Consider the following 14,210-nt stretch of genomic DNA (forward strand, 5'->3'; position numbering starts at 1 on the left):
TGGGTTTTTTTTCCCCCACTTCACACAGGACTCTGATATGAATACAATGCTTTACACATATTAGTGTAACGGTAAAACCAAATTATATCCACATCCTCAAGTTCTGAGGTGAGGACACTGATTTGAAAGGAATAACAAGTGAAGAAAAAAATAGCATCCAGCAAAAATTGCATATTTCACTTAAAGACACTGGACACTATTGGTAACTGTCAAAGACTAGTCTTCACAGTTGGTGTATCTCAACATATGCATAAAATAACAAACCTGAGAAAAATTGAACCCAATTGGTCGTCGAAGTTGCGAGATAATAATGAAAGAAAAAACACCCTTGTTACACACAGTTGTGTGCTTTCAGATGCTTGATTTCAGGACCTCAAAATCTAATCATGAGGTCTCGAAATTAAATTCTTGGAAAATTGTTGCTTTAGAGGGAGATGTTTCTCACAGTGTTTTATACTATCAACAGCTCTCCATTGCTCGTTACCAAGTAAGTTTTTATGCTAACATTTATTTTGAGTAGTTACCAATAGCGTCCACTGTCTTTAAATCTTCTTTGTTTTTCCCCACAGTTACTTACATAGGGAAGATGTCGCTGTGTGATCATGTAATTATACCCGACAGAAAATACAACAGAAATGCTTCAGCAAAAAAAGCTACACTAAACTTATTTCTATTACTTTGCTTCCTTTTTTTTACATGGATGTTTAGATGGTGAATTATAGGCAATTTCAGTTTCATAAAAACAAACTGTTCAAATACAATTTCTAGACCTCTTGTTTTTGTACAGTACACTGATCTTGCCAAATTTGTAATCATGGCAATTACATATAACTGCACGCATTGTCTAAACTGATAAACTCTTTATAGTAGGAGAATATGCACTCTTTAAAAGTTGTATTTTTAAAACACTGTTTTATTAAGGGAATCAATGTGGGGTGAAGAGGTTTTCAACTAGTGGTTTAATCCCAACGAGGCCTGGTTCTTGATAATTTTACCGAGACGAAGTCGAGGTAAATTATAAAGAACTAGGCCCCAGCGGGTTTAAACCACTAGTTGAAAACCGATTCAACACACTTTGATTATAAATTATAATTGTTTTAACAATGATTTCTTTCAACACAACACCCCTCCAGCTATGAAATGGTACAGCCCTCCGCCGCCCTTAGGTAAACAACTCCTTATAAGGGAATGCTGTTCGCGTCGCGCGTATCGCATGATGTGGCACAACTGTTTCAGCCGTTGCTCTCGACCAATAGGAATGAAGAAACTGTCTTAAAAGAACAGGTTCAAGGTCGCGTGTCACCCCATGAATTAACACTTTTAACCGGTCATAAACAAAGGTTTATACACACCCTCGTGACGCGCTCTCCACCAATAGGAAAAGCGAAACTGTCTGAGGTATTTATGAATATTATTTATTAGGTAGTCACTCTATTTGTAAGAACAAGTTGTGACCGATTCATGGTGAACAGATAGCATATTTACTCAAAAGTGAAAAATAAATTCCAGAAATTTGTATCAGAATGTTTGTTGCCTTCAGAATATAATGCTAGCAATATTACTCCATACTTGGTAATTACTCCATCCTTATAAGGGGCTAAAACACTTTGAGATTTTATTTCAGTTGTTTTGATTGTAAAAAAAAAAATTAATCAAAACATTTACTTTTGTTTAAATACATTACTCATGTTTTTCATAAATATTTTCTGTTGGATGTAGCGTTCACGCTGTCGATTTCCTGTCAATCGGTCCCACTCGAAGAAAGGGATCTAAAAATAGATAACACAATGATATCGTTTGGGTTAACAAAAATAGACATACATACGCTGGGCTGTTATATAGCATCATTTGATTTGGACCGTAGTGTTTGGGCAAACAGAGAACAACGTTTCATATAATACAACAAATGAACCAAAAACAATTTAAAAGAAAGCAACTGGGAAAACAGATATTTTTGAAGTGCTTTCTTGAAAATAGGCAGCAAAATTGAGGTTCGTATGGTGATGGGGATGTTTTTCTACAGTCTCTGTGTCAAACCATCCTTGACAGAGAGACCAAGGACCGGCAAAGTTAGATGCTGTTAGAGATGAGAAGATCATTCATATCAATAACTTTCAATTTCCCACAGGGATTTTGGCCGATTACCCCTTCAATCCCAATAAAGCAATGCAATCAAAAGGTCACGTAAGATGGACTGAGAAAACAAACATTATGGTTTAAGAACTTACATCTACAATCTGGTATCCAAGCTTCATGAGGTGACGCCTCTTCATGGAGTGTAATCCCAGCAATGTCGTACCATTGAAGTGGAAGTGATTGCGAGACCAGACTAAAACAGCTAACCTGGGTAAACAACAAAACAAAAGTAAACCACGTAGACAATACTTGAAACATTTATTACTTAATTTTCTTCTTTTTCTTCTTTTTCTTTCTTAAAGTCTTACTTAATTTTCTACTGCTTATTAAATGCTATCTGGGCATAGTAGCCTCAATTCCCTAAAGAGCTCACTCTGCGATAGTGAAGTTAATAACAAATAGTCCCCTTAATCAACTAAAGCCAAAGAAGTAGTCCCGGCTGAATTCCTACCTTCCGCCAAGGTAGTACTTAATAAGCAGGCCCAATTTCATAGAGCTGCTAAGCACAAATTTGCTTAGCATGAAATTTTTGCCTTGATAAAAACAGGGTTACCAACCAAATCTCCACAGATTAGAAGGATAAACAAACAACAGCTGAACACCAGTAACAAGTAGTATGCAACAAATAGAAATTTAGTCTGTGAAATTGGGCCCAGGACAGTTCTTTTCAGAACTAAATAGTCTCCCAAAATCTACTCGAAGGCAGGAGAATAAACAGCAAAACAAGTTCTCAAAGAACAAAACCTACACAGCAAAGTAGTATACACATGGTGTTACAGCAAACCAAATAGACATTGAAACCTCCCCAAACAATTCTTCAAAACCTATATATTTACCTGGTTGCAGATTCATCCGTGATTGGCTCTGGTACTTCAAATCTTGACCAATCAGCACTCCTAGTAGCTTTAGTCTTTGATGTCAAACTTTCTTTGAAGTTGCTACCACTCACACTCGTGTTTTCTGCAGAGGAAACATTGTCAATGGGAGCTGTTTCTTTTCCAGCTGGTTTAACAGATGCTGTTCTTATGCCAGTGGGTGTATTCCTACACTTATCCAATGATGTCTCACCAGATAAATTGGCAATAAGGGAGAAGTCCAGAGGAACATTTTGCTCTCTGGTTGGATCCATTTTGTCCATCAGCAACTTTGATGATGATAGCGAATCAGTCGCAGGTTGCAGCTCTGATGTTCCAAAGGGGACGGGGCGATCACTGGAATCTAAATGCACTTCAATATCTGCAAACAAAATGTAAACCAAATAAAACAAAACTAAATTATTTTAAATTGTCTTTTAGAGGTCCTTTCTTTTTTTCTAAGAAAAACAGTGCCTTATTCTTACAAGAAAAAAGCAATAAGTAACGTATAGTTAAAAAAAAAAAAACTTAATATTATTTATCCCGATGCAAATTTAACATCTATTATAACGTATAGTTTCTCGACCAGGACTTTAAACTCATAACCAATAGATGTGTCAAAGATTTGAAATCATATGTTCGTAAACAGACCATAAAAGTTGCTTCTACGTCCGCTCTGTTTGCACAAAGTTTAAGCCCACTCTTCTATATGTTTGTAATCACAGTGAGAACGAGTTCGGTGTGATGGGGGTATTAAGGGCACAAGTGTCACGACCAGGACTGGAATCCAAACAGTGCTTCTTCAAAATAATCTTTCAGTAATATTACCTGCGTGTATTTTGAATGGAATCAGTGAATAAAGTGCAGTAAAGAAAATATTAACCGCTACGTACCAGCTGTTTTCATATGAGGCATAATAAAGCTCATTCTGAGGTTCTGTTCTCCACCAAGTAGTGATGCAAGGGTAGAGTAGACGGCTCTCAGTAGCGGGTGACTGGTCAGCTCTGCATGAAGACTGCCAAACATTCCTGGTGGTAAGGGCCTATTCAACATGAACTCCTAGAGGAAGAAAGAAAAAAAGTAAGTTTAAATATCAAGAACAAGACCACCCTCACAGAGCGGCTAGAGGAAAGGTAAACGTTTGGCTATCACTTAAAGGGAAGGTACACGTTTGGTTAATTGTCAAAGACCAGTCTTCTCATTTGGTGTATCCCAACTTAAGCATAAAATAACAAGCCTGTGAAAATTTGAGCTAAATTGGTCATCGAAGTTGCGAGAAAATGATGAGAGAAAAAACCACCCTTGTTGGACGAGTTTGTGTGCTTTCAGATAGGAATAAAAGACTTCTGGCTAAAAGTCTTTTATTATTTTAGTGAGAAATTACCTCGTTCTCAAAATCTATGCCACTTCAGAGGGAGCCGTTTCTCACAATGTTTTATACTATCAACAGCTCTCCAATGCTCGTAAACAAATCAGTTTTTAAGTTAATACTTGTTTTGAGTAATTACTAAACGTGTACCTTCTCTTTAATAGCAATAACAGGTTTATGTTAGAATCCTATTGCAACTTATGATAGTATAAAGCATTTTGAGAAACATTTCACTTGTAAGTAATGCGGTTATGAAAAAAATATATCAGTTTGCATGCCCCAAAAATTGAATCTGAGAGTAACACTTCTCAGATTGTGTATTCCTGCATTGACAAATTCGCTCCGGATTTTCGGCAATATCTCAAAAATGCGACCCACTTTTGAAATGAAATATTCACAGGTTAGGCCTACTTTATCCATCTACGTTTATATAGGATTAAAACAATCGAATGGTTAAAAACACTAAAGGAGATGCTTCACATGAGTCAATTATGACTTCTGTTTAGGTCAAGTGGAAAGCGTCCATGGTACCTTGTTCAGATGGTGTCCATACTCAGGGCAATCAATCTGTGTCGATGCGTGAAGTGCAAATAGGTCCCGACGAGGATCAATACTGGATCGTTTGGTGAACTCTACAAGAAAAAAAAAAAGAAAAAAAAGAAAAAAAAATTTCAATCCATCAAAGTTGCAACAAGATTCAACATCTATTTGTCTGTATGTATGTACACCCTCAACACTTAACAGAAAAACATGAATGTGAGAAGGTAATGCTAAATATACCAATGCATCTTTGGTAATCATTCTCAAAATGTAGTACCCTTAATACTCACTTGGTAAGAAGCGTTGCAACTGTTGATAATTTATAACATTTTTTGAAACAAATACCTTCAAAGGAATGTGGGGTTTTTTTTACGGAGAGGGATTCAAAAAACATTTCAATCTAAGAATTGTTGCTTTGAAGGGAATTGTTTCAAAAAAATGTTCTCTAAACACAACAGCTGCAGTGCTCCTTACCAAGTAAGATTGTATGGTTATTACCTTTTGAAAATAAATACCAAAAGGTATACTCTCCATTTAGGGAGGATTACAAAATATTGTCAGACTAAAATGTAATTTGTCTCACCCTCCATTCTGAGAAGAAAGCTTGGACTGAAGACAACGTCAAGAAGTTCTGCTGGATATATATTGAGGTAAGCCAAAGAGAGGAGCCCTGAAACCAAAAATATCGGGAAATGGTTGTACTCATCTAGGAGGTCTACCATCCTACTTGTCAATGTCCTGAAGAACCTCTCTGAATCCTGAGGTAGATAGTTCAGCGTCCCAAAGGACCACAAGACTTTAGAGAGATCTTTGCATCTGCACTCGTTGGACCTGAGGATGAGCTCTCGTGCTCCAGCCTCTAGGAGGTCCGCATGGTGGAGGTGTAGAGTTGCGTAGGTTAACAGGATATGCATGATGGATGAAACGGGAAAGGTCTGAAGTCTCCCGCTGACCTGGTCGCCAATTTGATCAAAGAGGTTGCTGTGACCAAAGTAGGCCTGACGGAAGACCTTCAGGATCCCAACCAGGTAGTAGCTGTTGATGTCATCAAGAGGTTTGGACTGTATCCTCCGGACTAGTGCACCAACCAACCCTGGTTTTAAGTTTGTCTTGGACTTGAAGAAGCCTTGGCAGATGGCTCCTAGTTCCAGATAGGACAAGCTGGCGATGTTCTCCAAGACAAGATCCTGAAGACCGTTGAGCAAACTGGTCTTGGCATGCCTGTTCTCCCCAATAAGATACGTCACCTGGACAATTTGTTGTTTTGTTAGTTGGTGTAACTGTTTCTCCATCTGGTTAAAAATCTTGCTGTTTAGATGCCTGACTGGAAGGCCGATCAATCGCCACGCATCGCAGACTAGTAAAGATGTCTTAACATCCCACCGAACCCATTGCTCCTCGCATTTCGTCTCGAGTATCCTTAGGACTGGGTTACTAGTTCGGATCTGAGCCCTAGCAAATACCACCAATGCTTTGACTAAGGTCTTACTCTCTAGGTCTGCGCAATGGTGGCCAAGATGTTCAACCAACCTGAGGAATCTCTCATCTTCGGCCAACCCCAGCATGAACTCATCTCTGCACCTGTTGAGGGAATCTAAAAGCTGTAACATGACGCCATCTTCGATTTCGTCCGAAAAAAGAATGTCGTTCAACAGATTTTCTGATTCTCTTTCAAACTGGCAATCCTCTTCGCTAATGCCATAACTTTTGTTTCTAACCTGAGGGAATACAACCGCCGAATCCGCATATTCCACAGACTCTCTGTAGAAGATTCTTGGTGTAAACTTGGGATGGAAAGTCTCTCGTTCTTCACTGTCTTTGTGTCTCAGTGATGTGCAGTCCTGAGACAGCTGGTTGAAAACCACTGGATCCAGGTGCTTTCCATGTTGAATATAGGGGTGTTTTTTAATTGTCTCTTTACCATTACCTTGCAAAGCGCCACCATTGGTGAGTGGTTCATTAGTTTCATTTATGAGGAACTTTGACACATCTACGCGTAAATGGAATAAACCAGTTGCCACTTTGGAGGAGTTTGTCTTGTCAGCAAAGACCTGTTTTTCATTATTCGTTGAGCGATACTTCAATGAAGACGAAGATTGAGCTGAATCTTGCCCAGCATCACAATGTCTCCAACACTGAAACAGCCTCTTCTGGGATGACCTGATCTTGACCGAAGGTGAAAGGTCAAACAGCATGCGAACTGCAACACAGTGTGAATGTCTCCAGCTCATCCTGAAATCCAAACATACAAATTAGTTTATTATTTTGACCTCATTTACTCACTGAATTGACACCTTGCACGATGCCCAGCGCACGTTGTGTTCGAATCCCGGTCGTGACACTTGTGTCCCTGAGCAAGACAATTAACTATAATTGCTTCTCTCCACCCAGGGGTAAATGGGTACCTGTGAGGGCGGCAGAGATGGTTCTTGTGATTGGTTTAGCCGAGTAGCGCATATATTGCGCACAGGCTGTAAACTCCCCAGGGAGCTGAGATGGTTTAAGGAATGATTTAAGGCCCAGTGACCAGGGGTAATAATGTTGGAAGCGCTTTGAGACACCCCTCGGGCGTGAAAAGCGCTATATAAAAACGGTCTAATATTATTATTATTATTATTGTGTGTCCCTACAACTGTACAAACTCCAAAGACAAAGCTTTCAAAGGCACCAATCATAATTAACCCTAGACGTTTACGTTTACGTTGATACTCGGCAGAATCCTTAAGTAAGTTTGTCATAATCGGTCGTGCTAGTACGACCTATAATGACAAACTTTTTTTAAAAGGAGTACAGCGCCCCGGTAACTGGGGTAACTCTAACTAAATCAACCCTAATTCTAAAGGAGAAACCAACTTTTTAATTTATATTAACAATGAGAAGTATTTCTCATTGGTCATTGGTTCAATGTTTGCCAGTAAAACTTGACTTGCTCATTGTATTGTATACTCAGGTTTCCCTGTTCCATTGTAACCTTCACCCGCAAACTGTACAACAGAAGATGTAAACACTTTGTTGAAGCATGGTTAAAATTGAAGGATCGAGGAGAGTACAGTCCTCCAGTCTGCATAGATAGTGCTAGCCCCACTTGTGTGGCCAAGTAAGTATTCAGCTATCCTTGCTTGGCCACACAAAAGTGGCCAGTTGTGAGTTACACGGCGCGCGCACGGACGGCTGCCATTTCGGACGTGACAACGGGGGTGGGGGCCAGAGTATTGTCACTTTTTTATGGAGCTATACTTATGGTTGTGTTCGTTTAATTTTGTGATAATTAACCAGTCTAATCCTCTTATTAATTCTTAGAAACAAAGATTTACTCACGTGCAATTCCCATCGACAACTTTGTGAATGTAACAAAACTAATTTAACTTTAACTCTTGAGGGCGCTACAAATGTCAACAGAAGACGAAAAAAGACGCGTGGGCTCAATCAACTCCGTGGCGATTTATGGGGCTAGCTAATAAAGTGTTACACTCTTATGGAGATGTGCGAAATACAAATCTGCCACACAAGAATACCAACTTGATATCTGGTTACAGACACCAGTCCTGTCGCATCTTTCTGTTTATCTTTATGCCTTAATATTCTGCCTTCTAAATTGATCTCCTGAAGACGAGCATGTAGAGTGATATTCTGTTCGAAACGTCGAGAAAAGCTAGCTCTCTCATCACAGAGCCAATTTCTCCAAAGAGTGGTTTAAATATTATTGTTGTACCCGCAAGTTTACAAACTATATGTTTTTGTTATGATCCACACCACGTAAAGCTACACAAACATTATTAAAAGTTGGTAGGGCGCCACCTATAGGGAAATCTGTCCCCCGAAGATGATTCAAAAGAGGTTTCTCGTCCCCAGCGCCTTGCTTTTTATTCAGACTGGCTGCTGGGGACGAGCGAAGTTTGTACACAGATTGCCGTATAGCGGGGAAGGGGTGGGGGCAAACGGAATCATCGGGGACCAGGATATTCTGCCACAGCGGAACGTTAATCCGGAGGTCGCTGGTTCGAATCCCGCTTCAGCCAATTTGTCTTTATTGAACCCCAAAATTATAAAGAAAATTCTCTCTCTTTAAAGACATCAATCGAAAACAATCACAGACAAACAGTAAAGCCGAAGAAGTAGTTTGACACCGACCATGGTTTGATGGGTAACCCCTTTTATCCGCGAAATTTGTTTATGGTTAGTCTGGAAGCTCTGGGAATTTTTGTTACAGCAGCAAGCAGGGATTACTTATAACACATGCTACTTAGGCAAACTGCAGTAAACTAGCCTAGGAAGATGATGATGAATATGGGTGACAGTGCACGACAAAATTAATAAACATGCCCGATGGCGGTGTGGGCAGAAACAGAACTGTGTATTGATAGAGTTTGCTTTATTAATTACGTGGCTGCGGGATATCATTTTTTGTCGTCACAACTCAATGTGCAGTCTAGTCTGACACCCCTATTTGTTTTGCCTATGTGCAGTGGGGTCTCATAAAGTGGCTTATAAATCGCTTATAAAAGTTGTCACAACTCTCTTAATGTACTGCTCTTGACCAGGGGGTGCAACCCCACCCCCAAGTGTCCTCCTGTTCACAAGTAGGTCACCCTAACCTCCGGAATCCTCTGAAGAATTCCTGAGCCAGGCACACAAGAAGACACAATAGAGGGTGATACGACCATGCCCCACATCCCCCACCCCATAGGCCTACATTTTTTTCCCCGGTGAGCACATTAATTTATGCTAAGCTAACTTGTTGTGTTTTACACAGCTCCTTGCAAATTTCAGATTCCCTTGTAAATGCACGGAAGCACTGTACGAACAAACTTGGCCATCGGAAAGCAGACTATACTTCTGGTTTGTTCGTGAACTCCCTCTGAACCAAAGCTCCGGAAACTGATACAACCATTGATAATCATTTTAATCAATACTCCTTGAATAGGTGGAGAAAAAAGAACGCCGGAAATCCGCCCCCAGTGCCTAGACCTAGCTCCTTCCGTGTAAAACAGGCTTTCGTGAGGTATTTGTTAGCCCCGTCACCACAATACCTTCTCGGACGGTAGGGACTTTTAGGGAGGCTTTTCAGTCGGGTCGTCGATGCGTGGAAGCGCCTCTGAAGCAACTCTGTGAAGGGGAACTAATGTCACCTTCTCTCCCCTGATGACCCTCTGTTATCTGCTCCAAGCCGTGTTGACTTGTTCCGAACCCTGAGGGGGTTGAGCTCCCATCGGGCTTGGGGAGATTTGACCGGTCAGAGTGAAGTCCTACCCCGTCAAAGAGAGTCAATGTGACAGGCCTAGGGTGTGGCTTGAGAGATTCTTAGGCAACGGGGATAATTATTTTGTTCGCAGCGAACTTGGGTTAACCTCTATCCTACCCCAAAGGCAGTACAGTCTGGTCTTTTCTTAATTATGTCACCTCGTAGGCTGAGCTCCTTAATCCTGCTGCTTTCGGAAACGGCTGCCGTACTCCCACCTAGCACCCCCCCCCCCACTCCACCCCGCCCCGCCCCTCCACCATTTCACACACACAGGGGCCCAAACTATATGAGTTCTTATGGAGATCGAGACAAACACAGAAAGGAAAACAGAAAGGAAACTAAACTTCAAAAGGAAATGTGTTGTCAAAGTTTATGTGGGGGGGGTTCTTAATTCAAGGACAAAGAAAATAACAAAAGATGTCTCCACAGGAATGCAAAAAATAGAATGTGTGTATCCTGCCGCTGTACCGCCCGAATATGTAGTAACTTTCAGCAAAAAAATTAATGTCTCGTCACTGTTATTGCATAAAGAAGTATTACTTTGAACAGTCTGAAACATTTTTATCTGAATGTGAGCCAGATTTGCCTTTGAATTGGTCACACAATGAGTGTTTTATTTTAGTATATTGAGCAGATGAGATTAACCCCTTTACTGCGTTGCGGTTTCTTGTGGCGGTTGGGGCGACATAGGACAAGTTCAGTATTCAATAAATTTCCCCCAAGAAGACCATGGTGAGAAAAATCATCCATCACGCACCAATGCGTCACAATCAATCTAGTTTATGATCATACAGTCGTCATCATCATAAATACCTTTTCCTTTTGAGCGTTTTATGAAAATACGCATTTTAGAGTGACGAGCTTTACAAACCCTGCTTCATCACCCATCACGCCTAACCCCCAATTCCTAGTAACTCACTCCCCTCTTTCATTCTCATTGACTCATTACTCGTCATTCTTAATTGATCACACTTAATTGAGCAATTAATCTCTTGCAAACAACTCATAGATTACCCATGGGTTCAGGTTTTAGGGTTAGTTTTGGGAAGATGTAAATTTGGTAGTATCATACCTTCCGGTGCTTATACTGCACAAAAATAAATGACGTCACAATGCAATTTCATGGTGAACGCGCAATATGGCCGCCTAATTGTTCTGCTAACCTGTGAAATACGCTTGCACCTTAGCAAATTTGTCTGCTACATTAAGTGCGAACATTTGCTCAAGCACTGCTGTGAAACTGGGCCCAGGGTGTGAGCGCAATGGCCGGACGAAGGTCACAATAATAACCAATTGACTGCACACCTTTACATTCACTTTAACTTTTCACACCAAAGACCCCCCATCACAACCGCTTAACAATTAGCAACTACTACCAGTGAGCTCGAAGTCCAGTAAGAGATTTTGATACATAAAGTCATTGTGAAGACCACCAACTTGCTATTTGGGCTGTTCAATTATTGCAATCAAGAGTAGCATAGCGACCCGCAAGTTTTTATCGTGGTTCAAATTTGCCAACCACCGCAAAAGTCGAGCTACCAAGTGCGTGTTGACACACTAACCATAATAATACAACAGCCATAATGCTGAAAATATTTGCCATACAGAGTGTCCTTGGTGATTGTAAATTGTTTAGACAACTGTAGTAGCTGGGTTCTTTTTTTAACCCACCTTCCAGAATGTTTGTGCTGTGATTAGGAAGCCAAAACGTGTTAAGACTTATTCATATTTTCTGGTTACCCTTAGCGTCTACTTTCTTGTTAGTCTGATCATGAGCATTTTTTTATATAAAAAGTAATGAAAACGTTAAAGTTAATAAAGTTTCAGGTTGACATAAAACTTCAAACACTTTTTCTGTTTTGTGTTTGAAAATAATGCAGTTGAACCTTTGATCTAAGACGATAAAATAGTAAATTTGATTTAAGAACAAGGGTTAAAACAGATTTTACTGCTGTCCACAAATGTCAAAGTTTATATAAAGATTTAAAATGTTCATCAATATTTTCGTCTCTTTAATCGTGGATACCTTTGGTAATCGTCAACGACCAGTTTTCTCACTCGGTGGGTCCCAACACTAAGCATAAAATGACGAATCTGTAAAAATGTGGACTCATTATTGGTCATCGCAGTTGCAAGAAAACAATGAATGAAAAAACACCCTTGTTGCACAAATGTGTTTGCTTGCAGATGCCTAAACAAATATTTAAAACCTTCAGGCCCGCAGTCTGAGTAAGAAATTAACCCTTTCTATAAACTACGTTATTTAAGGAAAAAATAAAACGTTTCTCACAATGCTTTATATTATCAACTCCCCATTGCTGGTTACCAAGTAAGTTGTTATGCTAACAATTATTTTGAGTAATTACCAATAGTGTCCAGTTCCTTTAAAATGCTATTTTAATCATTCTCAAAATGGTGTTTTCGTTTTCAAGAAAATTAAAGTCCAAACTAAAAAAGACTACATTACTCCGATCTTTTTGATCTTTGTTGACTAGCAAAGTCAAGAGACACATCGGTTGGAAGTATGGCAATGACAGTATCCACAAAGGCATATAGTTGAATTCATTCAATAGTTGAATTCTTCCAAAGAAACAATGACGTGACATTCCATTTACTGCTTACAAAACATCCAGTGCGGCGGCTGAGAGACCCAGAAGGATGTTTATATGTTGCTGACAAATCGTGTTGCTTATAAAACCTGATATATAAACTCAGTTAAAGGAACATTACTGAATTATTTTTGCTAAACAAAACAGTTGATGGCAGTGTAACCACTCTATGTAATCCACCATACATAAACTGACAAACCTGAAGAAGTTTGAGATCGATCGGCCATCTTGGTCACGAGAAAAACAAAGTGAAAACCGATTACACATTATTTTTTGCACTACATCGATTTAAAAAATAATAATAAAACGCTCACTGGATAGGCGATAAACTCCAAAATGTAAATCAGTTTCATTTATTTCTCATCGTGACATTTCAGACAGAAATATTTCAAGGGATGTTTTCTACTATCATCATCAATAGACCGTGTAAAAATAAGTTTTATATAAATCTGTGATCTAAGACGATTTTTTTCTTACCAATTCTATAATGTTCCTTTAAGTTTATCACAAGGCAATACACCACCAAACATTCTCTGTGACAGACACGATTACTCCCACCAACACCAAGCACACTGGTACCAAAGTGCAGATTTTGTGAGTGTAAAAATTCCCGCCATTTCTTTGTTGGTCGTCTGCTGATTGAAGTTGTGATATGATTCAATTGAATCGACTTGGGTCCATGATTGATCATTATTTACTGTTTCAAATCAAAAACGTGCCTGGGTGTCAGTCAGTAGATTGTGCCCAACTGAAGAACTAGAGAGATATGTCATTCAAACACCACATAAATGATAACATAATATCAATTTGATCTTTGCTTTATATATTTAACACAAATGCGGTAGGCACGTTATCAGTAAGGATGCCATTCAAAAATAAATTTATCAACCCTTTTGAGAAAAAAAATCAAGTTACTCAGTTGTACCCCTCTAAACTTTGATTAACCTCATGGATTACTTTTCCCTGGTTTGGCCAATAGTGAGAATGGAAAACAAAAGACTCCCTTAAATGCATCTTACTTGAAGCAGTAACTTGGAAAAATAGACGGGGTAGGACTAGAAGAGATGGGGAAACGACATCATCGCTAACAGCACCTTCTACCTGGAACACCGAAGAGCACAAGATAGGCAAGAATGTCGTGGCGCGCCGAGCGGTTAAGAACACCGAATTCAAACTCTGGTGTTTCTGATCAGCAGAGTGTGGGTTCGAATCCCCAGCCATGACACTTGGGTCCTAAGCAAGACACTTAACCATTGCTTCGTCCTTCGGATGGGACGTGAAGCCGCTGGTCCCACGTGTTGTGCAACGCATGTAAAAGAACCCAGTGCACTTATCGAAAGGAGAAGGGGTTCGCCCCGGTGTTCCTGGCTGTGGCTGCTGTATGCACCGTAGCACCCTGTCAACTCTTATAAGGTGCTACATAATTGGGTCTCAGAATTCATCACTGCAATAACCTCTCT

The 14,210-nt window shown here is 39.8% G+C and overlaps 1 protein-coding gene across 1 annotated transcript; it reads right to left on the minus strand.

Moving 5' to 3' along the window:
• Window positions 1-1,358: 1,358 nt before the first annotated feature.
• Window positions 1,359-8,255, minus strand: LOC117295293 (FAST kinase domain-containing protein 5, mitochondrial-like). Its single transcript, XM_033777851.1, has 7 exons — window positions 8,218-8,255; window positions 5,483-7,131; window positions 4,891-4,991; window positions 3,884-4,049; window positions 2,973-3,372; window positions 2,229-2,343; window positions 1,359-1,769 (listed from the first exon to the last, which is right to left on the minus strand). Exons 2-7 carry the CDS (start codon window positions 7,128-7,130, stop codon window positions 1,662-1,664), a joined length of 2,538 nt encoding a protein of 845 aa, XP_033633742.1. The 5' UTR covers window position 7,131; window positions 8,218-8,255; the 3' UTR covers window positions 1,359-1,661.
• Between the last annotated feature and the right edge of the window lie 5,955 nt (window positions 8,256-14,210).

Source organism: Asterias rubens, chromosome 10, assembly GCF_902459465.1.
Source record: "Asterias rubens chromosome 10, eAstRub1.3, whole genome shotgun sequence".
Taxonomy (NCBI): Eukaryota; Metazoa; Echinodermata; class Asteroidea; order Forcipulatida; family Asteriidae; genus Asterias; species Asterias rubens.

Bases quoted from the DNA above. Each gene is read 5' to 3' on its own strand.
- LOC117295293 (XM_033777851.1), bottom strand. From the start codon at position 7,130: ATGAGCTGGAGACATTCACACTGTGTTGCAGTTCGCATGCTGTTTGAC. The intron at 4,050-4,890 runs GTACCATGGACG...TTCTTCCTCTAG, and splicing joins ATGGACACCATCTGAACAAG to GAGTTCATGTTGAATAGGCC. The intron at 2,344-2,972 runs GTAAATATATAG...TTGTTTACCCAG, and splicing joins ACGGATGAATCTGCAACCAG to GTTAGCTGTTTTAGTCTGGT.